At 42.5% G+C, this 26,387-nt stretch overlaps 1 protein-coding gene across 1 annotated transcript in view; it reads left to right on the plus strand.

The window, feature by feature from the left end:
* The window catches only part of BLMH (bleomycin hydrolase), a 47,048-nt gene that overhangs the window by 16,357 nt on the left and 4,304 nt on the right, over positions 1-26,387 (plus strand). The window contains exons 7-11 of the mRNA XM_030222371.1: positions 2,282-2,437; positions 4,204-4,362; positions 4,445-4,512; positions 4,965-5,082; positions 16,685-16,754. Of these exons, the coding sequence (XP_030078231.1) occupies positions 2,282-2,437; positions 4,204-4,362; positions 4,445-4,512; positions 4,965-5,082; positions 16,685-16,754 (571 nt within the window). The remainder of the gene's footprint in view (positions 1-2,281; positions 2,438-4,203; positions 4,363-4,444; positions 4,513-4,964; positions 5,083-16,684; positions 16,755-26,387) is intronic.

Genomic DNA, 26,387 nt, shown 5'->3' on the forward strand with positions numbered 1-26,387 from the left:
CACATTGTCTTATCCTCTCATCCCCATACAATAATTATAAACCCACAACCCTAAGCACTCCTTTTTATTCTCTTCCTATTTCTGATAACCTCAAAATCTTAGGTTTTACTATTGATAGCCATCTTACACTTGAGAGCCAAGTTAACTCCAATATAAAGAAGATGTTTCATTCTATGTGGAAACTTTAACGTATAAGACCTTACTTCCCGAGGGAAATTTTCCGTAACTTGATACAATCAATGGTTCTGAGCCACGCAGATTACTGCAATGGATTATATGCGGGATGTAAAGTACAGCTTATGAGGAAACTCCAGACAGCCCAAAACACAGCTGCCAGGCTGATATTCGATAAAACACGATTCGATAGCGCTAAACCTCTCCGATTAAAATTGCACTGGCTCCTAATCAAGGATCGCATTACCTTCAAAATCTGCTCTTTGGTCCACAAGATTGTCTACGGTGATGCCCCAGGATATATGATTGACTTGATAGATCTTCCGACCAGAAACAGAACCAGAGCGTCACGTACCTATTTGAACCTCCACTATCCAAGCTGCATTGGACTCAGATACAAATCAACATATGCATCGAAATTTTCTTACTTAAGTATACAAATGTAGAATGCACTACCAAAGAGTGTGAAAACGATTCATGACCATCAAAACTTCAGGCGGTCATTAAAGACCTATCTGTTTTGCAAGGCCTGTCCTACTGGCCCTACTTAAATGCCTCAACTCTGCAATGCATCAATACCTTACATCGCATTGGACATTATATATCCCTTTATTTCCTTGTTCCTTTTTGTACCTGTTTACTCTAACCTTACCTGACCCTTATTTTAAACTGTATTTGTTTAACATCTACCGGACTTGGTGATCGCCTTTGCGGTATAATGTAAGCCACATTGAGCCTGCTAATGGGTGGGAAAATGTGGGAGACAAATGTTATAAATAAATAATGCATTTGAAGGTTGTAGGATCCTTTCTTAAAACAGGAGGGGGCATTTTAAATTTCGGGAGGGAGACTGCTGTAGTGGTGTAGGACTAAGAGTGAGAAGGTGTAATAATGGGTAGCACTTAATGGACATGAATCAGAAAGCTGATAATAAGGGGGTAGATTTATAGGGAGCTTACCTTCCATGCACCAGACAGAGCGTCATGCATGTCTGGGGCCATTTAGTGCTCTCTTTTTCATCTCTAGTAATTTGTCCCTGTTTACCTTAATCTCCTATATGCTGCATTATTTTGCATTACCCTACTCAGTCATGATTGTTTACTGTCCATTTTTCACAGAATCCTTGGACTTTCAACTGTGGAAGCTCCAAGTGGAACTCATTAAGATCTCATTAGTTTCCTCTCTTTCCCTTTTAGGAGGCCTCCTGTTAAAATAGTGGCTTTCATAGTCTTATGTGAAAGCTGAGACACGTAACTTTCTCTTTAACAGTACTAGATTGCAGAATAAATTGTTTTTCCTCCATGGGGACATAATTAAAGTTGATTTTTCTTTCCCCATTCTTTCTACTTCTTTTTTTTTTTTTTGGTTTTATTACAGTATCAATGAGGTAATGCAAATTCCTTTTATCCCCTTTTGCAGGGCCCTCAACTTAGGTCCCTAAAGCAGTTCCAGTTATCATACTGGAATTTTGAGCTGCAGCAGTAAAGTATTATACAATCTGTTCCAGTGGGGCAGAAGTTTCCCTTAGTACCGAGGCTTCATTGACATTTTATAGGAACACATGCTCATTTCTTGTAAAGGGCCTTTAAGTGAAATAGAGACTCGGACTTATTATTATTATATTATTATTATTAACATTTGTATAGCGCTACAGACGCACGCAGCGCTGAACACCTGACACAAAGAGACAGTCCCTGCTCAGTAGAGCTTACAATCTAAAAATACAGACAGACAAGACAATTAAGGGCGAGGGAAGTACTGGGTGAGACTTCTTAAGGAAGAGATGATGTAATCCTTCTATTCTGAAACAGCACTCTACCCCCCCCCCCCCAATCCAGGGTTATAGTGTTTGAGTATCATACAGTATACTTGCAGAAGGAAAAATGACCCTTAATACATTTTTTTTCTCATACTGGAAAGGCATCCCTGATGATATTTTTTTGTATGAAAATAGAGAAATAAAGAACTGTTTGGTGAGTCTGTGGCAGACACAGATCTGGACTCTGAGCATAATCAGTGTGCCATTCTAATGGGGAGGGGGACAGTATTCTGGGTTGTTTGTTGCTGATTTCCTTTAGTGCTTTATTGATTTCTTGTTTGCTCCTAGGTGTTCCGTGTAGTGAGTATCTGCCTAGGAAGCCCGCCTGAAACTTTTACCTGGGAATTCAGGGACAAGGAAAAGAACTACCACAAGATTGGGCCTCTGACACCTCAGCAGTTCTATGAGGAGCATGTGAAACCCATCTTCAATGTGGAGGACAAGGTTGGCAAATGTAGTCACAGGGTCAGCAGCAGCCCCAGACTCTGACCCAGAGGGCTTTCCTCTTGCTGCAAAAAGAAAACAAAGTCCTGGGGTGCATTCCTAGCTATATTTTTTAAATGCGGGAGATTTAGTTAAGTCTCTGTTTGTTCTGTCAGTGGGTGTGTTACTGCTGGGGAAGCGTGATGGCTGAAGCTTAGTCTTTTTCAATGCATCTTGAAATAACTAGTCCTTTGGCTTGCAGACCTGGGCACTTTTTTCTGAGATGGAAAAGTTATATCTTATATGATAACTTTCTTTCCTTTAGTCTTATCAGACCAGCCCAGAACAAGTGGGTTATGTCTGTTGACCAGCAGATGGCCTGGTCTGATAGGACTGAAGGAAAGAAAGTTATCAGGTAAGACACAACTTTTCCTTCCTTAGCTTCCTATCAGACCAGTCCAGAACATATAGGATGTAACAAAGCAGTTCCCAAAAGGCTGTGGGATTACAAGAGTAAGATAGAAATTGTCCTGTTTTGCATTTATGGAAGAAAAACAGACAAAAATGAGTAGAGCTACCCAACCCAAGAAGGAAGCTGAGCTACTCCACTTGAGAAGGGAGCAGAGGTACTCAGCTTGAAAAAGGAGTTGAGCCACCTAGCTGGAGAAGAAGACTGAGCGATCCATCCTAAAAAGGGAGCTACCCAGGATGAGAAGGGATTCAAATTGCCCAGTGAGAGTAGAGAGGAGGAATTCCATATGAAATGAGAAGAAACAAAGCTGTATTACTTAGAACAATGCTGGGCAATCCAGGCCAAGAAGAGAGAGTAATCACTCAGGCTGAGAGAAGAGCTTAGTCACTTCTGCCGAAAAGAGAGGTGAGCCTCTCTGGCTGAGAAGAGAGCTGAGGTAAGCAGCTGGAGAAGAGCGCTAAGCTGAGCATCTAGAGAGGAAGCTGGGTTCAAAATGGTGGTAGTCTTGCCATATAAGGTCTGGGAAGGGTTCATCAGGTCTTTTGCCCTAGCAGTAGTATCACAAGGCTACTGCTAGCGGTCGCTATCACCATTTTAAACCTGGCACTGGTAAAGGGGCAGGAGCAAGTGAGGCTTCTGTCCTGACTCCACTAGACACCAGGGATTCCTTAATAGGCCTTGGGGGAACCTTCAGGAAGATGGGGAGGCCAAGGATCCTTAAGGTAGGGGGGCATTGGGAGGGGGACTTGGGTGGTATTGGGAAGATGAGGGTCTTCAAAGTTGGAGAGAAATGGATTTGGGATATTGGGGGGGGGGGGGGGGGGTGGATTGGTGCTGCATTGAGAGGGGGCTGTTATGGGTGGGGAAGTATTGGCAGTTTTGCTATCCCCTTTAAGAAGCAGCCTGAGAGCATTTTGGGCTGTAGCTTTGTGGCTCAATGCTCCCGGGCAGTCTGAATAATGCTGCTTGGGAGGTTGATTGCAAGCTGCGTTATTCGTATACTGTGGTAGTGAATAATCAGTGGTGTTAAACTACACAGATTAGCCACTTCCATTCGAAATTAAGAAGCGATAAAAGCCTGACTTTTACTGAACCTTAGTAAATAACCCCCTTAGTGCTTTTATGCAGTTCTTGCAGTCTTTACCAAACATGGCCACTCAGTATCACCATAAGCAGTCTGTCTCTTCCTCTTCACAGTAGCCCTGTGTGTGCCTGTGGAGAATAAGGCACCCCTTAGGCTAGGAGACCAGTATGGGCTGTTTGTCTTTTCTTTTTCTTTTTTTTCTGCTAAGTTGTGCTGGTTTGTTTTTGGCAGATCTGTCTAGTGAATGACCCTCGACCACAGCATGAGTATGGCAGCCTGTACACAGTGGATTACCTCAGCAACATGGTGGGAGGAAGAAAAACTCTCTACAACAACCAGCCCATCGCCACCCTGAAAAAGCTGACTGCTGCTTCCATTAAGGATGGCGAGGTTTGTGCGTGCATCACTTGGTCCTTCTAAGGACCCCTCGTCCCATCACTTGGGTGTGACTCTGTCTTCTTTCTGTTTCTAGGCTGTGTGGTTTGGCTGTGACGTTGGAAAACACTTCCATGGCAAGCTGGGGATCAGCGACATGGACGTGTAAGTGCCAAGGCTGGGAAGGTTACGAGCATTTGGCTTCTTAGGAAGCAATCTTTCAACATATCCCATACTACTGTATTCCTTTCAAAGGTTATCTATGAATTGTCAAACCATTTTCTCTGCTTTGATTGAGACAGAGTTGCAGAGGTGTAGGATACACATCCATTCTTCAATCTAGCAACAAGGTGAAATAATTCATAGAGTGTATCGGCTAACTTGGAGGCTTTTACTTATCTTGGTGTCAGCACCCTGTGCTGTCATTTATCATAGTGTCGGCACTGGAGACCCTCACTCAGGACCTCCCACATACACACTGTCGCTTACCTTGGAGTTGCTGTAGTCTGTAAAACCTCTGTCCTCCCCTCCCCCCCTCACAGAACCATATAATCCAATTATTGTAAGGGGAGCTTCACACCATTTTCAAACCTTTTTTTCACATTGTTTGTTTACAGATTCAACCATGAGCTTGTCTTTGGCTTGTCAGTAAAGAACATGAACAAAGCTGAGCGCTTGATGTTTGGAGACTCGCTCATGACGCATGCCATGGCTCTTACTGCTGTCACTGAGAAGGTATGAGTTTCAGCCACAGCTGTTTGCACAAGATGCATTTCAGTTTTCTTTTGGTCTGTTTATACCCCGTCAGAGGAAGGAAAGTTTCTGTAGTATGTTGTTCTACTGAAGGTCGGCTTCTGTTTATGTGCACCAGTGGCATGGCCATGGAAGGGCCTCGGAGGCCTGGGCCCCCCTCCCCACACACTTCAGGCTGAGGCCCCCTCCAACATTGTGGCTGCCAATACATGGCTGGTGGAGGAGCTCAAGCCCCGCCAGCTGAAGAGTTTTCTTGCCGAAGCCCAGCCTGTTCTGCCTGAGCAGCAGGAAGTTGACAGGGTTCTCTAGCGGTTAATGCCTGCACATCTGCGCATACTCGGTTCATGTATTTGAACTGATCATGTTAGGAAGTGCTGGCATCGGAGGCTGGAGCAGCCCACCTGCTTCCCAGCTTTTTAGCACCTGCAGGGCTCTGGCAGCAGAACTTCAGCTGGTGGGACTTGAGCATCCACGCCAACGAAGGTATGATTTGGGGTGGAGGGGGGCACACGGTAACAGTGGCATTCAGGGAAAGAGGGACTCAGAGGAATTGCTTCCCCCCCGTTCCTCCAATGAACTTCTGGCTATGCCCCTGGTGTGCACAGCAGATTCCATGCTGTTACCTCTCCTGTGTCACTTCGGGAAGTGTATATTGCAATGAGCTAAGGTTAGCACTGTATACATTTGCCTTGGTTGTGGCCCGACAGAGGTTAAGATTTGACTTAGAATTACTTGGTTGTCATGACTTCAGAAACCAAGCTGTTGTTGCTGAGACTGAAGCACAAACTCTGGTTTGCCACTTAAGTTTTTGCTTTGTTTTGTTTTTAATATTTGGGGTGGTATACTGTGTGGGAGCAGGGCTTCCCAAACCTGTTCTGCGGCCCCCACAGCCAGTCGAGTTGTTAGGATATCCACAGTGAGGATGCATGATGAAAATCTCTATGCTTCGGAAACCCCAAAGCAGAGTAAATGTTACCTGTTTTATGAGAATTGTGATTACAGTCCCTGGCAGAGTTCACATGCACTACTGTCTGCTTGGGGATCTGCAGGGGATGCTCCTGCTTGTAGAAGAAAAGAAACATCTGAAATTGCTTGGTCTGAAAATAGATTGTTATGTGCAGCTCAGGTCCACTTCAGCACAAATCCCCTAAATCTCTTCAGAAGTAGTACTAATTGGGAAGGGGGATGGGATTTGGTTGATGTGAGGTTAGGGATGTGGTTACAATCAAAGCAGTTTACATACTATATACAGGTACTTATTTTGTATCTGGGGCAATGGAGGGTTAATTGACTTGCCCAGAGACATGAGGAGCTACAGTGGGAATTGAACTAGTTCTTAGGCTGCTACACTAACCATTAGGCTACTCCTCCATTCTCAGTTGGTAGGATAGTGGCCATGAATTGAGTAATCATGAAGACAAATCTGCAAGAAAGCACACTACTGGTGCTGTGCAGGATCTGGTTAAATGGGGAATTTTGAATGTAAGTAAGAGCAGCACTATTGGTGCCTGCTGTTTCCTGGTCTTCCCACAGGAGGTGCACAATATGAACTCACTCACTAAAGGTTTCATACTTCTTTTTCTGTATGCTCATGCCCCACTGGTCCAGGCCATCGTTAAGCCCAGCCTTGGCCCTTCAGCTGGTCTGTCTGCTTTTTTGCCTTTTGAAACTGCCAGAAGACCCATTGGTACAAAAAGCAGACCAGCCAATACTGAAGTGTTTTTCTCTGACTTGCATGTTTTGTTTTGTGTTTTTTTTTCATATGTAAGTACAAAAGTTGAACTATAATGAGTCTAAAATGTGGCGGCCAGCATAACTGGCCTCTGTTATTCCACTGAAAGGTAAGCCTTAAATGTGCGTAAGTGGTGTTGCGATGTTAATAATGTTTATAGTTTCGGCAGAGACACTGCAGATGCCTTTCCAGCATCCACACTGACATTTCTTTTGATGCTGAGGAGGAGTCTGGGTTTGATAGTAATTTTCAGTCTGACCTGAAGCAGATTGTGTTTGTAACTCCCACTAACCAAACAGAGTAATGTGTATGAGTTTCCGTAAAATCACTGAGCTCTGAGTTCACCCGCAGCGTTTGTATTTGTTATTTTTTAAATATATATTCCCTCCTTTTGCCTGTTTCTCAAGCTAGACAGAATCCGTTTTCCTTGCTGCCTTAAAGGCTTGGAAAAGCAGCCATTGCCAATATCAACTTCCCTCTCCTGCTAGCTTTTCACTGGGCACGGACCTCAGATTGAGACTTCCTTTGTCTTTTGTACAGCAGAATGTTTTAACAGGTTAGAGTTTGGAGCTTTCCACATCTAGACCCTGGGTTAATACAAGGTCACTTAAAGAAATAATTCCACTTTTTAATGCACCCAGGGCCTGGTCTGTGCAAGGAGGGAGAGGTTACTTTGATTTATTTGAAGGATGCTCATTGATTTGTTTGGTAGTTGTACCTTAAGATACTATGTTATATTTTGAAAATTCAATAAAATATTAAAATTAAAAAAAAATCCAGTATACATCCATTTTCTGGTAGAAGAAAACCAGTTTGAATTTCTCTAAATATAGAGTAAAACAGTCTGGTATGCCAAACAAGAATTATTTTTAATTCTAGACCTTGAGTGGGCAGGTTTGCCAAGTGTGGAATCAAAGAGGGGACATACAATCTCATGTTCTCTGATCCAGAGGAAGTTCATATAAATGTACTGGGAAGAGGAAAGGGGATGTGGTTGCAATCAAAGCGATTTACATATTGTATACAGGTACTTATTTTTGTGCCTGGGGCAATGGAGGGTTAAATGACTTGCCCAGAGTCACAAGGGAATCCAACCCAGTTCACCAGGATCAAAGCCTGCTGCATTAGGCTACTCCTCCACTCCACTTAGCACCACAGCACAAAGAATCCTTTTGTTTTGAAGAAGAGTTGCCTCTGCTCATGCATGTGGGTGCACAGGCCCTTTCCCTACCCCTTCCCATTCTCCCTCTGGGTAGAGCGAATGTCTCTTACACAATATATCTGCACACAGCTTTCATACAATGGAAGCCTTCAGTCTACATCAGGAAATATTTCCCCCCTAAAGGAAGAGTGGAATTCTAAATCACATTTGACTTGTTTGGATGTGTTCACATTCTAAATTGTACAGGATTTACCTTGACCCACTAAAGTTCCTTTTACATGAAGGGCAGGTAAAGCAAGTGGCACTAATTCAGTTCATTTATGCATTTGCTTTGGAAAATAGCTTTTGATTGTAGCCTGTACAAGAGGTGCTCACTTGGTATCCTGACATGTGCTTTCCCATAGCTGCCAACATTTCCAGTCCCCTATGAGGTAGATTTGAAGGCAAGCTGGAGGGAAGAGGGAGGAATCAGGTGGCTAACACTCAGAGGGAGGCAGTAGGAATATGGACTTTTAGGATGAGAGAAGAGGCAAATAAGAGGTTAACTTCTTCCTAGAGAGAGACAGTTGGCAATTTGGTCATGAATACTGTATGTTTCTAAAACAGGACAAAAAATGGCCATCTGAGCAGTATCTGCTGCTAGTGTTTGAAAGCCAGAAGCATGAGTTTGTTCGTTGTTCCCTCAGTCTCTCGAATATACTTCAAGTTGGTGCTGTAGTCCTCAGAATCCAAATTTGGTTTAGATATTTAGAGGGTATTTTCCTTCTGTAAAAGCCTTGTTATTTAAAACTGTTTTAAATACTACAACTTGAAACTTTGCTATTCAAAAAGTCTTTTTCTTGATTTTCACTTTTATTGTTTGTATTAATATTTGGGTTTGGATGTATAATACAATCTAAATGTTTGTGACACTTTGGAATTATAAAACTTATAATCCGCTTTGGACCTTCTGAGGGACAATATTTTATAACAAAGTATTTAACTTGCTGATCTCAACATTAAGATGTTTTCCTCACTCCTTTGAGATGCAAACACCCTCACTGGTAGCATATGATAATAAAGTGATATACACACTTGATCTTCATCTTCTTTTTGCTATTTCGAGACAAAGACCATAGACGTCTGTCTGGCACTGGCCTTAGTTCCTTAATCCACACCTGTCTTTTTTGCCATTTGCGGATACAGACCATAGATGTCTGTCTGTCACTAACCTTAGTTCCCAGCTACTCTTATCCAACATAATACCTCAACAGCCATGTTTTGTTTCTGCACTCCTGTTTAGGCCACCCTTGTACATATCCCACACATAAGATACATAAATAAAGCACGTACATTGTAATTTAGTCTCATAATTCTAGCATTTCATTTTTAACATAGACCACCTTCAGGTGTGCAAGTATGTACAGTATTATTCCAGAACTGTTTGGAAGCTCCTGTAACAAGACCCTAGAGAAACAGGCAGCCTACTGAATCTGCCATAACCTTGCTTTTTCACTTCCTACATATAAATAAACATTATCTAGTGGTTTCTGGGGTTGTGTGTGAAGCCTGTGAGCTGACTGTTCTGTCAAACTGGCATCACTATACTGGGAATCTATCTTAGGAAGCCATTTCCAGTTTTTCCCGGCATGATCAGGTATTGAAGGACTTGGCTTGAGAACTAGAGGAATGTTGGGCAGCACTGCAGGATAAGATAAACAGGAAAAATGAAGGTGGACAGCTGTTCACTATGATTCCTAAGTTCTGTTCCTGATGTTGGAAGCACAGTTATCCCTGTTAATAACAGATGAGCTGGAATCCTGCAGCTAAGGAATGGGTGTTTACAGCAGAATGCCTGTAACAAATACAGACTCTGATGTTTTTTGAGAGACAAATTGTCACATTATTGTACTCCAGAGAGGTGATTTTGTAAGGGTTAAATGCCATATGCATATATAAGTAGGGATTTTTAGAAAAGGTGCCACTTATATACCAGTGGTTTTCAGAGATTTGAAGGAGTGTGTTTTGGATATACATATATTTAAAAATGCCAGTGCACACATTCTGGAAAATTTCCCCATCAGCATTTACACCCGCTTTAAGTCGAGCATAACTTTTCATTTGGGCCCATGCTTGGGGGGGGGGGGGGGGGGGCGGAAGGAGTTGCACTTACCTGTCTGCCATTCATAAAATGCATTGAATTGCCAAAATTTATTTTGGGAGGACAGCTCCTTAATCAGTTCCCTGTAGACATGTACATTTCCAAAATATACCACTGAAAGGTGTGAATCTGAGCTTCCAAAATTGTGGGTCAGGTCGCTATATAGAACATAATTGTTCTGCACCTGCTGCTGGGGGTTGTGCGTTTTCAGTGACCTTTCAAATTGGGGTTGCAGATGCCAAAAGATTGGTGTATGCTGATGTAAGTAGCAAAATCATTACTTATGCATGCAAAACCCTGAACGGGGATGCTCTTTTTTTGAATGTTCTCTTTTGTAAAATGGATTCTTCTGATGTGCATTGTGGAAAATACACATACTTTTTTTTTCAGCACTGTATGTGTTTTGTAAAAGGCTCTGCATTGAGTGAGTTTTTCCTTTAATACTATTGAAGTTTTGCACATATGGACCTAAACATCTGGTTTCCTGACACTGACAGCCTATATAAAATTATTCTCGACATCTGTGATACCAGAAGCCCATTGTGTAATGTGCAGGCTGCAGAGAGAAAGAACCCTTTAATAATCTCTCAAAGTGTTTAGTCTGGTACAGGTTTTGACAGAAAAAGAATTCGATTTTTATGAATACACTCAGGAAGACATTTGCTCCTCCCTTTTCGTGCCCAAGAATTAGCTGCTACAGCTCACACTGATGAGCTTCTTGCACACCTACTTGTCAGGCAAACAAGCTACATTTCAATGGCAGAATATACAATCCTGAATCTGCTTGATACAGATGTCCCTATTTGCCTCTTCGTTGCAAGAAAGGAGACCTATCGCTCACTCCAAATAATGCTTATTAGGTATTTATTGCATTCCAGAGGCCATGTTTACTAAGCTGCGCTAAGGACGCGCTAGCGTTTTTAGCGTGTGCTAAACGCTAAATTGCTAAAACATCTAGTGCACCTTAGTAAACAGGGCCCTAGGTCTTTTCCTAAAAACCATGACAATCTAGTCTGTTGATTTTTTTGTCATTCCTTTTAGTTTCTGGAGGACTTGCTGCCTTTATCTCCCTGATAGAGGCTTCCCTTAAAAGAAAAGTCTTTCCCTTGGGCCTGTTATGTTTATCTTTATAATTCCTTTTGGAGAAATTTGGCCTCTGCTTTGTTTCCTTGCCTTGCTGTGGTTGGTTTAAATTAGACATTTTTGCAGTGCAAGCAGAAAAGAAACCCAAAAACCCCAAAGGTTTTGGGAATGGCCCCCAGTGTGTTTCCTGGTGATTAGAGCTAAGTATTCCCAGATGGAGCGAAGTGCTCCTTTTGGTGCTGAATGAATCAGGGATTAACTCTGCAGCTCAGAAATAAAAGAAACACAAAGTCATAGTTGAGAGGATTAAAAATTGTCGCTCTCCCAGAGAAGAGGTTTCTGGCTTCTGTGGTGATTGTTTGCTGAAACACTGGGCATCCTAATGCTAGCACAGAGTTCCTTTCTCATATCTGCAGATTGTTTTTGTAGCAGCATTTATAACCCTTTCACCAGAAGTTTTATATATTTAATCTTTTCCACACGGTTACAACGTTGTATATCAGGTTGAACATGGTAGAGCTGGACCAGAAATCTTTGCTTCTGCTACCCAGTAAAATAACTTTATGATGATGAAGAAATGGATCCTCAGGAGCTTAGCCGAGATTGGATAACAGAGCCGGTAGTGGGAGGCGGGGCTGGTGGTTGGGAGGCGGGGATAGTGCTGGGCAGACTTATATGGTCTGTGCCAGAGCCGATGGTGGGAGGTGGGAATAGTGCTGGGCAGACTTGTACGGTCTGTGCCCTGAAAAAGACAGGTACAAATCAAGATAAGGTATACACAAAAAAGTGACATTTCTTGGGCAGACTGGATGGACCGTGCAGGTCTTTTTCTGCCGTCATCTACTATGTTACTATGATGACTTCGGGATGTATGCAAATAAATCATGGTGTCATCAACCATAGGCCATTTTGATCCAGTTCATCTGTATCTGTGGAATATCCAACACTTTTAAGATCAGATGAGAGAAATCTCCGTGGGGATGGCTTAGGTCAGAGGTAGGCAACTGTGGTCCTCGAGAGCCGCAGGCAGGTCAGGTTTTCAGGATATCCACAATGAATATGCAGGAGATAGATTTGCATACCATGGAGGCAGTGCTTGCAAATCTATCTCCTGCATATTCATTGTGGATATCCTGAAAACCTGACCTGCCTGTGGCTCTCGAGGACCGGAGTTGCCTACCCCTGGCTTAGGTTCACTGCATTCTGCTTCGGAGACAGCATGGCCTGGTTAACCTCTCAGTATTCCCTGTAGTCCTTTCCTTTGGTTCTAGATGATCTCTTAACATTCTTCCAGGCCCTCTTTCTTTGGTTATAGATGGACACCTGATAGTCCTTTTAGTCAGCTCTTGCTATAGTTTCGGTGACAGCTTGGCCTTGCTTCCTGCCCTCTCTTGTGGTTCTTGATGGCCATCTGATGGCCTTTCCAGCCCTTTATATGGCACAGTTTTACTGGGCAGTGCAAAGCTTTATTGTACAGTGTACTGTGGAGGAGTAACCTAATGGTAAGAGCAACAGGCTGAGAACCAGGGATACCAGAGTTCAAGTCCCACTGATTCCCCTTGTGATTTTGGGCAAACCATTCCATTGCCTCAGGTGTGAGCTAAATATGAAAAAAAAAAATTTTTTTTAAGCCCACTTGGGGCCCTTTTACTAAACTGTGGTAAAATTTTCAGTTACTGTGGCTTAATGTAGGACTTTAGTCCATGGTAGCTGCAGATTTTAATGTGAGAAGCATTGGGGACATTCTCGCTATTTTGTATTGCAGGTCGTACATTAACATTCAGATTAACGTGTAGTGTTTATTTTATTTATACACCACCTATCCTCTTGGCGGTTGGCTTAGTGCTCCCTGTTTAGACGACGATACGTGGTCCTGTGTTAACTTTGCATTAGCTAGTTAGTGCATGCTAAGTGCAGCACGTTAACTGCCAAATGCCTTCTCTGCCTATGCCAAGCCACGCCTCTGGCACCTTAGTGGTGCTCATGATCTAGTGCAGGGGGTAACGATACGAGGGCCGCTTGATAACAGTGATCATAATATGATCGGTTTTGATATTGGCATTGAAGGAAGTGAAACTAGGAAATCAAGTACGCTAGCGTTTAACTATAGAAAAGGTGATTACGACAAAATGAGAAAATGGTGAAAAAAAGACTGAAAGGAGCAGCTCGCAGAGTAAAAAACTTGCATCAGGCGTGGATGCTGTTTAAAAACACCATCCTGGAGGTTCAGGACAAATATATTCCACGTATTAGAAAAAAGGGAAAAAAGACTAAACGTCAGCCGGCGTGGCTAAACAGTAAGATAAAGGAAATCATTAGAGCCAAAAAACAATCCTTCAGAAAGTGGAGAAGAGAACCAACTGAAAGTAACAGGATAGATCATAAGGAATGCCAAGCCAAATGCAAAGCGGAGATAAGGAGGGCAAAAAAGGACTTTGAGAAGAAATTAGCGTTGGAAGCAAAAATACATAGTAAAAATTTTTTTAGATACATTAAAAGCAGGAAACCGGCCAAAGAGTCGGTTGGGCCGCTGGACGAAAATGGTGTTAAAGGGGCGATCAAGGAGGACAAAGCCGTAGCGGAGAAATTAAATGAATTCTTTGCTTCGGTCTTCACCGAGGAGGATTTGGGGGGGACACCGGTGCCGGAAAGAATATTTGAAGCGGGGGAGTCGGAGAAACTAAACAAATTCTCTGTAACCTTGGAGGATGTAATGGGTCAGTTCAGCAAGCTGAAGAGTAGTAAATCACCGGGACCTGATGGTATTCATCCCAGAGTATTAATAGAACTAAAAAATGAACTTGCGGAGCTACTGTTAGAAATATGCAATCTGTCCCTAAAATCGAGTGTAGTACCGGAAGACTGGAGGGTAGCCAATAGTTACTCCGATTTTTAAGAAGGGTTCCAGAGGAGATCCGGGAAATTATAGACCGGTGAGTCTGACGTCGGTGCCGGGCAAGATGGTGGAGGCTATTATTAAGAATAAAATTGCAGAGCATATACAAAAACATGGACTGATGAGACAAAGTCAGCACGGATTTAGTGAAGGGAAGTCTTGCCTCACCAATCTAATGCATTTTTTTGAGGGGGTAAGCAAACATGTGGACAATGGGGAGCCGGTTGATATTGTATATCTGGATTTTCAGAAGGCGTTTGACAAAGTGCCGCACGAAAGACTCCTGAAGAAATTGCAGAGTCATGGAATCGGAGGTAGGGTATTATTATGGATTAAGAACTGGTTGAAAGATAGGAAGCAGAGAGTAGGATTGCGTGGCCAGTATTCTCAGTGGAGGAGGGTAGTTAGTGGGGTCCCGCAGGGGTCTGTGCTGGGTCCGTTGCTTTTTAATGTATTTATAAATGACCTAGAGATGGGAATAACTAGTGAGGTAATTAAATTCGCCGATGACACAAAATTATTCAGGGTCGTCAAGTCGCAGGAGGAATGTGAACGATTACAGGAGGACCTTGCGAGACTGGGAGAATGGGCGTGCAAGTGGCAGATGAAGTTCAATGTTGACAAGTGCAAAGTGATGCATGTGGGTAAGAGGAACCCGAATTATAGCTACGTCTTGCAAGGTTCCGCGTTAGGAGTTACGGATCAAGAAAGGGATCTGGGTGTCGTCGTCGATGATACGCTGAAACCTTCTGCTCAGTGTGCTGCTGCGGCTAGGAAAGCGAATAGAATGTTGGGTGTTATTAGGAAGGGTATGGAGTCCAGGTGCGCGGATGTTATAATGCCGTTGTATCGCTCCATGGTGCGACCGCACCTGGAATATTGTGTTCAGTACTGGTCTCCGTATCTCAAAAAAGATATAGTAGAATTGGAAAAGGTACAGCGAAGGGCGACTGAAAATGATAGTGGGGATGGGACGACTTTCCTATGAAGAGAGGCTGAGAAGGCTAGGGCTTTTCAGCTTGGAGAAGAGACGGCTGAGGGGAGATATGATAGAAGTGTATAAAATAATGAGTGGAATGGATCGGGTGGATGTGAAGCGACTGTTCACGCTATCCAAAAATACTAGGACTAGAGGGCATGAGTTGAAGCTACAGTGTGGTAAATTTAAAACGAATCGGAGAAAATTTTTCTTCACCCAACGTGTAATTAGACTCTGGAATTCGTTGCCGGAGAACGTGGTACGGGCGGGTTAGCTTGACGGAGTTTAAAAAGGGGTTAGATAGATTCCTAAAGGACAAGTCCATAGACCGCTATTAAATGGACTTGGAAAAATTCCGCATTTTTAGGTATAACTTGTCTGGAATGTTTTTACGTTTGGGGAGCGTGCCAGGTGCCCTTGACCTGGATTGGCCACTGTCGGTGACAGGATGCTGGGCTAGATGGACCTTTGGTCTTTCCCAGTATGGCACTACTTATGTACTTATGTAAAAAGCACTTAACACGCAAGTTAACCATGCACTAACAGCGAAAATACCATAAAGTCCTTTAATGCAGCTCTGCGCAAGCAGTTAGCATGGCATTAACTGGATGTTATGTGCTTAATGTTAGAATAATGGTTTACTGTAATTAGATGGGAAAAACAGAGCAGCAGCATTAAGTGGGAACCCAAGAAAAGAAATAGGAGAAAAACACTCTCAAACAGCTAAGGAGAGAGTGATGGTCCTGGGTTTTCTAAAGAAGATGAGAAAGGAGAAAAAAAACCCTCACGCAAACGTGAGCAGCAAGACAAAAAAGTGACGCAGACTCGGAGAGGATGTAAGAACTCTGGCATTTTTACATCCTCTCCGAGTCTGCCTCACTTTTTAGTCTTGTTGCCTGGGTTTTCTAACTCACAATTGAACACATTATGGGAGATGTAGTCTTTTGTAATGAGACTGCAAATTTCTGATTGTCTTTGTTAAAAGCATCAGGAGACCATGTGTTTAAAAGCATGAGGGGACTGAAGACTCTTAAATTGCCACCCTGGATGGGGCATTCTTCATCTATAGCTTCTTTCTTGCTGTTCACTGTTGGGTGAATCTTTCATTTCATTTAATTATTGTTTTGAACATTTATCTTCATGCTTACACTGGTGTGGGCTCCTTGAATAACTTGTTGTTCACTGATTAAGTTAACATTCTGGGGGCTGGAGCACAGACAGATGAAGGGAGGTCTTGTACTTTCTGAATTTCTGTTTGGGAGGTGGCGGTCTCCAGATGGGTTAGTATTGCATTTATCATAACAATAATGAACCTTACTCCTAAACCAGGGTATGCTAAGTATGATCGTAGTCTCAGTCTCTCAGATTTACTGCTGCTGCTTACTTTGGGGCTCACATTGTCCCACAGAAGGCTTACTTCTGAAGTTTATAGGATTTAATACGTATAGGCAACATCAAAGTGTGCTTGGAAAACTTTTTAATCAGGCCTATAGCATGCAGCACAGTGCTTTGTGAGAGCGCTGTTGTTACTCTTTATTGCAGAAACACACAAGCTTTCATATTACTGATGGTGGTGTTTTTTGTTTTTCCAGGATGGTGAAGAAGGATTGTTTGAAAAATGGAGGGTTGAAAACTCATGGGGCGATGATCGTGGAAATAAAGGTATCTGGCCAATATTAGGTGCAAATTTTAGCTGCTTATTTAGTCCAGTGGAGGAAGTGTGATCTGGATGAGATGCAGGATGCTTTGTAAGTGGGGATTTACTGTCACCAATGTGATGGCTATTGCAGAGCCCTGATCCCATCTGATATCTTATTGTAGACCGATTAGTATATTTGATATCTTTTGGGGTCACTGCGGGTATACATTACAAGGAAGGAAAGACGGGACAATTTTCTTTCTAGTGCCCACAATTTGATACAGTTCTTTTGCTTCAGTTTTATGTATAAGATGTGCCATACTGGGTTATTCCAAAGTTTCCTTGAGCCCAGCATCCTGACTTAGGCCCCGATGCTCAAAGCTTACCGTCCTTGCAACTTTTGATTTAGACTGGTTGTAGCCAGTCTAGCACACACGTTATTCAGTGTCTAATGCACAACGGGGTTCTGTGTCGCTTTTACCGTTCGTGGTAGCAGCTTCTGATAATCCTATGCAAATGTATTACAACAAGCTCATTAGTATTAAAATGACCATTCCATTCGATGCACAGACATTTCCGTGCAGTGCACAGAAAGGAGCACCTACCTTTAATGTTCCAAATGTTCTGGCTGATCTGGAGCTGTCGTTGCATGAGGGTGACTTCTCGGTGGAGCAGTCTGCTTGCATTTTTTTAAAATAGTATTTGCACATGTGTGTTAAATGTGCCGTGTGAGTGTATTATATGTGTGTGTTCTGCAAGTAACAGTAGTGTGAAAAAGTTGTGGAACATTTAATAGAATCTGCATGTGTGTGTTAAATGTACTATGGGAATGTACTATATGGGTGGGTGGGTGTGTCCCATACGTAAATGTGCTATGTGCGTGTATTATATGCGTGTGTGTCCTGCACATAACAGCACTTCTACAGTTGTGGAACCCTGTGGTGTGATGTCACCTTTTTTCCATGGGCATGCATATAACATCGAAGCTTACCGTGAGACTGTTCTACGCAAATGCTAGGCACTTTGCCTGCTGAACCACTTGCGAATTTCCGTGCATCTCATTTGCATCTGACTTCTTTGAGCATCGATTGTTTTTTTTCAAAATTGGTAATTTCAACCACAGATGTAGACGCATGTGGTATTTAACGGCGACTTTTAAGCATCAGGCCCTCAGACAGTGGCCAGTCCAGGTAATGAGTACCAAGCAGGATCCCAAAGTGTACATCCTGCCCTTCCCATTTTTGAAAGAGGAGGTGAAGGCATTCTAAATGGCCAGCTGGGGGCGTTGTCTGCCTGATTACTCCAAAGAGTCAAAAGTCTTGTTCATTCAAAATTCTCTGGAGCCCAACTTTCTTGTGCTGTGTGTCAGAATGTGTTCCTGAATCAGAAAGTGCAGCACTGAGCAGAGAAAGAGCAATGATTTTAGAGTAACCAAGTGAGAGAGAGAGAGAGACAATAAACTTGTGTGTTAAAGTAAAAATGTGTGACTATCTGTGTCTGCAGCACACACTCTTTTTTGATAATAGCTCTCAGCCTTCACTCTCAGGTCCCCAGCATAGCTCATGGAAATTACTAGATGAAGTCTCTGTAGGAGAATCTTTCTGAAAGGGACACTGTTAAGGTTGATAAAATGGGAATTTGAAGTTCTCTAAAAGTTAATCTCATTATCCTAGTGCTCTGTGGCCTTCATTTCCTTTAACCTTTTGGCTGTTATGCACAGTCATTGTATACTATGTCACAGTAGCTGACATACATGTGCAGTTGCAACACTGCAGCAAATATATGCCAGCTGAAAGCTCAGAGGCCAGGGAGCTTGATCAGCAGGATTGAGTGATCTCGTTTTGATATTGCATTTTGCTTTTGCTACATAGGGATGAACATATGTCAACATTTTTCAGATTCTTGTTTTGGCAGTTCTTACTGCCCCAGTTAAAATATTGTCCATTGTGTATCAGTGTCATCTATTAATGCAAGGTTGTATGTTTGCAAAATTCACACTTGAGAACAAAGCTTACCCCCCCACCACCTCAAGTTCAGAATTGCAGTGACTGAATTTTGCTATTCCCCCCCCCCCCCACCCATTGCACTCATATGAAAAAGGGTGGAACCCTGTGAACATACTGAGTTTAAAGATAAACACAGCTTTTCTTGGGTCCTTTCCTATTGCTTCCAGCAGTGTGATGTTCTGACCCCTTAAAAAGTGGAATGAATGAATGGATGGTGGTGTAGTCCTGGCCCTTTGGCTTGTTTGTAACCTCCGAGTTAAAACACTTGATACTTGTGCTCTGATAGGGAGGCCATGGCCATATTCCCCCAGGGAGAGTTTTAATTGTCATTGAATTGTTGAAATACTTGCTGATTATTAAGTTGCTGGCAGTGCTACAAATGTGGGATTTGTTTTTGTATAGGGGTTGCTGGGATGTCTTTTTGCAGTGTTATCACTGATTTCCTGTAACTCACTTAAGTATTCCAGCCAAGCTGAGGGTTAGATATTTGGAGCTGAACATTAGATATGTGGAGACGACAAGACCTCAGAGGAAGTTTTCAACCTAATTACCAAAAAAATCTTTTCTGCAGCTCAAGAGACCATGAGTTAATTTTATTTTCTACGGTTTGCAGGTGGAGTCATAAACCTTTCAGCAAAATGTATAAATTGCCTGAAACAAAAGCATTTTTACTTATGTGCCGAGTTGTCTAACAGGCGTTATAGTTTCTCATTGGAAAGCATGAATTGTGTTTTTTTTGGAGGGGGAACACCCTTCCCAAGCTGGCCCAGTAAATCTCCCAGGCTTGAACTCAGTCCATTTTGGATCCAGCCCTAGCAAAGCTTAAAAGAAGCCTGATAAGAAATACTGACACTAGGATACCTAAAAATACTAGATGCTTTGCTGAGGTAGTGAGATTTCTTTCTTCTTATTGGCCGCACTGAGGTCCCTTGCTGAGTAGGGAGCTCTCCCCCCCCCCCCCCCCCCCAGTCATTCCTCTAGCAGAGAGAAGAAAAAAAACGTAGTATTTGATTTTATTTTCCACTACTGTTCTGATATTGTAGTGTTATTTTCCAATTACTTTTATCTTTTACTTGTTTCCTCTTCCCACAAACCTACATCTTCTATTGACAAGAAAATGGAAGATGTCTCTGAGGCTTATCTCCTCCAAATCTCTCCAGACCAGCAGGAACCACTTCTGCAACCAGTGGATAACTTTGTCCATGCCCAGAAAGTGAGCATCACTTCTGGAATTCAAGAAAGTCTAGGTTAGAATAAGCATGGAGGGACCTTCAGTCTCAGACTGTTCCCTTATATTAGGGACTCTGTGTTGTTGCATCAGACTAGGTGGGCCTTGCGGTCTTCATCTGCCGTCATTCTATGTTTTGATTTCCCTAGAACAGGGAATCACCCAAACCTGAGGCTTCTACTTAGGAACAGTGACCTATGCTGCTAGACTGACCAACAAATAGTTAAAACTAAATACAATTCATAGCACTACAAACACCTAAAGGAGTAGAGTTTGGCTTTGTCTTAAGTTCTGAAACCACTTTCTTCCTCAGCCTTCCCTCTGGCAATTTTCCATTCTATGTCATATTCCCAGGTTGTAGTACTTTGGCGGGCATCAGCTTGTTTTTGTCTGTTAAAAGCTCTTATTCATGTTCTTAAAATATGATTATTGTTTTTCTGTGTGCAAAGACATTGTTTGGCTTGAAGTGTTAGGAATGGCCAAAGGAAAAATAGTTTTTAATTAATAGGTTAGACATCGGCATTTACACTATAATTAAGGTAGAGGTGAATATGTTAAGTGAGGCAAAATATCCAGAGTAATATTTTTGTGTTTCTACTTCTTTGTCAAACTTGGCCAACAGCACTCCCTGCTATTTCAGTAGTGAGCCCCCACCACACAAGCACTTACACCTCTGCTAATGCTTATTAGTCTTGCCCTGCTAATTCCTCATCCCCCCCCCCCCCCCCCCCAGGCTAACCTATGAGGTGCTTGTCTGGTGTTTCAGTTTAGGGCAGTATCTCCCAGAAAGTTAACTGACATGGGTGTGTGAATTGCAAAGCTGACCTTCATTAGAAACCCATGGCAGTGGCCTGTATTGTTACTGTTTACAAGCTTTTAATCTTTCTCTCCACTGATGAATGAGGACAGGCCATGGAATGACAAACTTCCTCAGTTCCTGGAAGCCAGAGGAAAATGCCAAAAAGTCTTATTTGAGAAAACTGTAAGTTGGAAAGCAGGGAGGTGGGGGGAGAGCAAGAGATCTGGTAGAACTGAAAGGGTAGCTAAACACTCTTAAGTCAACACTGTTCTCCTCTCTAAGATCACATACAGGTTAAGTCATAGTTATTGGAGTTGTCACAAGACATAAGAACATAATTATTGCCTTACTGGGACAGACCAAAGGTCCATCAAGCCCAGCATCCTGTTTCCAACAGTGACCAATCCAGGTTACAAGTAACTGGCAAGATCCCCAAACAGTACAATACATTGTATGCTGCTTATCCTAGAAATAAGCAGTGGATTTTCTCTAAGTCCATTTAATAATGGCTTGTGGAGTTTTCTTTTAGGAATCTATCCAAACCTTTTTAAACCCCACTAAGCTTACTGCTTTTACTACATTCTCTGGCAACGAATTCCACGTTGAGTGAAGAAATATTTTCTCTGATTCGTTTAAAATTTACTACTTTGTACCTTCATTGTGTGCCCCCTAGTCCTAGTATTTTTGGGAAGAGTAAACAAGCGATTCACATCTACCCGTTCCACTCCACTCATTATTTTATAGACCTCTATCATATCTCCCCTCTGCTGTCTTTTCTCCAAGCTGAAGAGTCCTATCTGCTTTAGCCTTTCCTCATAGGGAAGTCGTTCCATCCTTTTTATCATTTTCTTTGCCCTTCTCTTTACCTTTTCTTATTCCATTATATCTTTTTTGAGACACGATGACCAGAATTGCACACAGTATTCAAGGTGCGGTTGCACCATGGAGCGATACAAAGGTATTATAATGGCCTCATTTTTGTTTTCCATTCCTAATAATACCTATTTGCTTTCTTTGCCTCCGCCAGACACTGAGCAGAGGGTTTCAACGTATCGTCAAAGATGACACCTAGATCCCTTTCCTGGTCAATGACTCCTAATGTGGAACCTTGTATTATATAGCTATAGGTTGGGTTTCTCTTTCCCACATGCATTGGATGCCCAGTCTCCCAGTCTCTTATAATTTTTCACAATCCTCTTGCAATTTAACAACTTTGAATAACTGTGTCATCAGCAAATTTTAATTACCTCACTAGTTACTCCCATCTCTAAATCATTTATAAATATGTTAAAAAGCAGCGGTCCCAGCTACCCTTCTTCATTGAGAATACTGGCCATTTAACCCTACTCTCTGTTTTCTATCTTTAAACCAGTTTTGAATCCACAATACAACACTACCTACTATCCCATGACTCTCCGTTTTCCTCTGGAGTCTTTCATAAGGAACTTTGTCAAATGCCTTTTGAAAATCCAGATACATAATGTCAACCGGCTCACCTTTATCCATAGTAACATAGTAAATGACAGAGAAAGACCTGTACAGTCCATCCAGTCTTCCCAACAAGATAAACTCATGGTATGTGATAATTTATATGTATACCCGAGTTTGATTTGTCCTTGCCATTCTCAGGGCACAGACCATAGAAGTCTGCCCAGCACTGTTCTTGTACTAAAAGTTCTGAAGCTAACATTGAAGCCCCTTAAATTTACACTTCAGCCCATCCATATCTATTCAGTCACGATCAGGGCACAGACCGTAGAAGTCTGCCCAGCACTGGTTTTGCTTCCCAATTACTGGTGTTGCCACCCAGTCTCTGCTAAGATTCCATGGATCCATTCCTTCTAAACAGGATTCCTTTGTGTTTATCCCACGCATGTTTGAATTCCATTACCATTTTCATCTCCACACCTCCCACGGGAGGGCATTCCATATATCCACCACCCTTTCTGTGAAAAAGTACTTCCTGACATTACTCCTGAGTCTGCCCCTCTTCAACCTCAATTCATGTCCTCTAGTTGTACCGCCTTCCCATCTCCGGAAAAAGTTTGTTTGTGGATTTATACCTTTCAAATATTTGAACGTCTGTATCATGACACCCCTATTTCTCCTTTCCTTCAAAGTATACATGTTCAGGTTGGCAAGTCTCTCGTACGGTTTGCAATGCAAATCCCATACCATTTTTGTAGCTTTTCTTTGCACCGCTTCCAGTTTTTTTTACATCTTTAGTAAGATACGGCCTCCAAAACTGAACACAATACTCCAAATGGGGCCTCACCAATGACTTGTAGAGGGGCATCAACACCTCCTTTCTTCTGCTGGTTATACTTCTGTGCAGCCTAGCATCCTTCTGGCCACGGCCGCCGCCTTGTCACATTGTTTTTTAACCTTCAAATCCTCGGACACCAACACCCCAAGGTCTCTCTCCTGAGTCGAGCTTACTAATCTCTCCCCTCCTATTTGGTATCTCTCTTTTGGGTTTCTGCACCCCAAGCGCATCACTCTGCACTTCTTGGCATTAAATTTTAACTATAAATAACAATTTCACCAGTGTTTATTTCTATGACATGTAATAAATTTTTTTTATATATATGCAGTGCTCAGAAATTGCGCGAGTGCCTTATGCCATATGTTGTGCAAATGGCCCGCAGCATACAACCATCATTGCACTGTTCCTACCCTCCTCCTATTTGTAAAATGACCATAGTCTGTTGCAAATGTAACTACTATCTAGTAGTAAAAAAGACCACTTATCTGTAGGTCTCCTGGTGATATGGGGTAGGATCAGTGTTTACTGCTGTCGAGGCCTTCACCGCTGTGCTAAAGTGAAAGTTTGCAGAGGTAAAAGGGAGTCTATCTAGAGAGCGGTGATGGTTCTGCTTGACATTGTATATTTTTTCTGAGTTTGACAGGGAGATTCGTGCCCCTTCTTGAACTGAGAAGAATTTCTACTTTTGGTCGTTTTTAGAAGTTGGGTGCATGGGCTGCTTTTTTAAGGTCATTGAATAGTGTTCTGTTTGCATTTTCCTGCTTCCAGACACTGCACATCAAACTTTAGTTCCTAGGAAGAAGCAAGAAGTATAGGTGTAGGTTTTTGTCTCTTTAGTTGACTGTGGGAAAGGAACCAAATCAGCATTAACACCTGGAGCATTTGGGAGTGTCATATGCCTCTCTCTCCAAAAAAACTACACCTATGAAAGTAAATTAGAAGCAGATCATGTCCTAATAGTGGCCTCTTCCACTCTTTATTTTGACTAATAATAATCAGTTGAACCACAATCTTACCCACAGTTTTCCATGTCTTTGGCACATGTAGAAGATTAATCCCAAGGGCACTGAAAGCATTTCTCAGTATACAAATTCCATACTGATTCTAGGATGGTCATCTTTGAGTTTTGTGATCGCTAATTATTATTATTATTATTGCTCCGGAGCCAGTGCGGTCGAAATCAGGATCGCTCGCCGCTGTGCGCTCCTCGCCTCGCTCTTTCTCCCCTGCGCCTCTACAGACAAACCCCTCTCGGCAAAGAGAGAACGAGAGGCTGGAAGCGAAGGAGAGAGGCACCGGGAAGATCGGGAAAAGGAAAGCCAAGGAGAAAGAGGGAAGGAGGCGAGGAAACCTCGGCACAACCTGCAGCAGCAGCTCAAGTCTGGCTCGGTTGCCTCGGTTTGCCTCCTGTTCTGTTCCTGCGATTCGCCGGTTGCCCCATGCAGAAGAAGTCTTTGCTCCCCGGAGAGGCAGCGGCCGGCAGGACGGAGCTGTACCTGGAGCCCGGACGCGAGAAGAGGCCGTCCGGGCTCCGCCCTGGGGTTTTTAACCCCTCTTTCTCTCCTCCCTTACCAGCGGGGTGCCCCCTTTTGCGGCGGGAACGAGCCCGCCTTGTTTCGTTGGCACCCCGCTGTCACGAACGCACATGCCCCTCGGTGCACGGCGCCATGTTATCTGTGGCTCCGGGCACCTATGGGGCACTACGCCTATCTTGTATACAAATTCCATACTGATTCTAGGATGGTCATCTTTGAGTTTTGTGATCGCTAATTATTATTATTATTATTGCTTGATGCATTGGATGCTGATGGCTTCACTGGCTTGCAAAAGCATGCTACCGACATGTAGTCAGATTCATATTTTATTAGATTATTGAAAGTCGTATTTCTGGAGGGAGCCCAAAGATCTTAATGTCCTCTCTCTGAAGGCTGTGTGCTGCCAGGAATGTAGTTCTAAATAATAGCCTGGGGAAGGGGCAGGAGCATGAAAAAGGATGAGTTGGAGAGTTATTCTTGTCATTAGCATCCCAGATTGCTGTAATTAACCCTCAGCTGTTCTCAGTCTCCCAGACTATTGCGCTTCATACCTAACAGTCAGTTGCCTTGTTATCTAAAGAATTTCCACCTTAGAGGGGGGTAGGGCAGCATAGTTTCGGGAAGGCTATTATCACATCTGTACCAAAGATCAACACATCTGTTTTCATTGGATCTAACCAAAGCCTTGTTTGTGTCACATCCATGGCCAACAAATCCCGTAAGCATTATTATCATGTTTGTCCTCCCCCAGGGTGTCTCTCTTTTTGTCTTCTCTCCGCTCCACCCCCCACCTTGGGTATAATAGTTTGTATATAGTGTCTGTCCAGCAGCCATAGGAGACAGACATTCATGTCATGCCAATCCTCACGGATTAACTTTTTGGCCAAGATCTTAGCATCTCTGAGCATTAGGAGCAGATGAGAGCATAGTTAAATGATTTCCCCACTTGTCATAGGATCCCAATTTCTGTTCATTTTCATTCCTTTTTCTACAGTTGATTAAATATTTAGTTTTTTGGTTTTTTTTGTAATCTGGTATTTTATTTGCCATATTTGGATAAAAATGAAGCCTACAAAATGACTGCTGTAGAATGCCAGTAGTTATATTAGCTCTGAAGAAATCTGGATTCCCTGCAGGCTGTGGTACCTTGTATTGGGCTATCATAGGAATTCTTCAGAGAGGTGCTGTAGTTTAGCTTTCGTATAGAAGGTGGGGGTGGTATGTGTGGTCTCCACAGCATCATCTTTCAAAATTCAAGGGATTCTGTCCTGCTGTATTTTCCATCTGCAAACTAGTTAAAATCGAAGAAACATTTTGTTTTTACTTTTCCATGTCAAGCAACAAAATGGTGGAATGCCTTACCCTTGTATGTTAGATCTGAGATCTGCTATCTAAAGAGAAAATTATTGAACACCGTTTTACTTTAAAATAACAGAAAACAAAAAAGGAAACAAATATCAATTACATTAGCTATTCTCACATCGAGGTCAACCACTGAGGTGGAGAAACACAGAGACATTTCGAGTAGGAAGCAGTGACAAATGAGTAGTGTAGCCAACAGGATACTTCCAAAAGAGCACGAGGGAGGCATAGATAATCAAACTCAGTTTATTCATAAAAAGACTCGACACAGTGCAATGCTTCGGCAAAAGTGCCTGCCTCAGGAGTCTAAGGAAATATAGACATGTGGACAAAATTATAAAACATAATAAAACTTAAATCACAAATAAATAATTACAGAAAACTTTAAGAAAATTAGATATAGGATTAATTGTCTTAAAGTTTTCTGTATGTATTTATAATTTGTGATTTAAGTTTATTA

The sequence above is a fragment of the Microcaecilia unicolor genome, chromosome 13, assembly GCF_901765095.1.
Source record: "Microcaecilia unicolor chromosome 13, aMicUni1.1, whole genome shotgun sequence".
Lineage (NCBI taxonomy): Eukaryota > Metazoa > Chordata > Amphibia > Gymnophiona > Siphonopidae > Microcaecilia > Microcaecilia unicolor.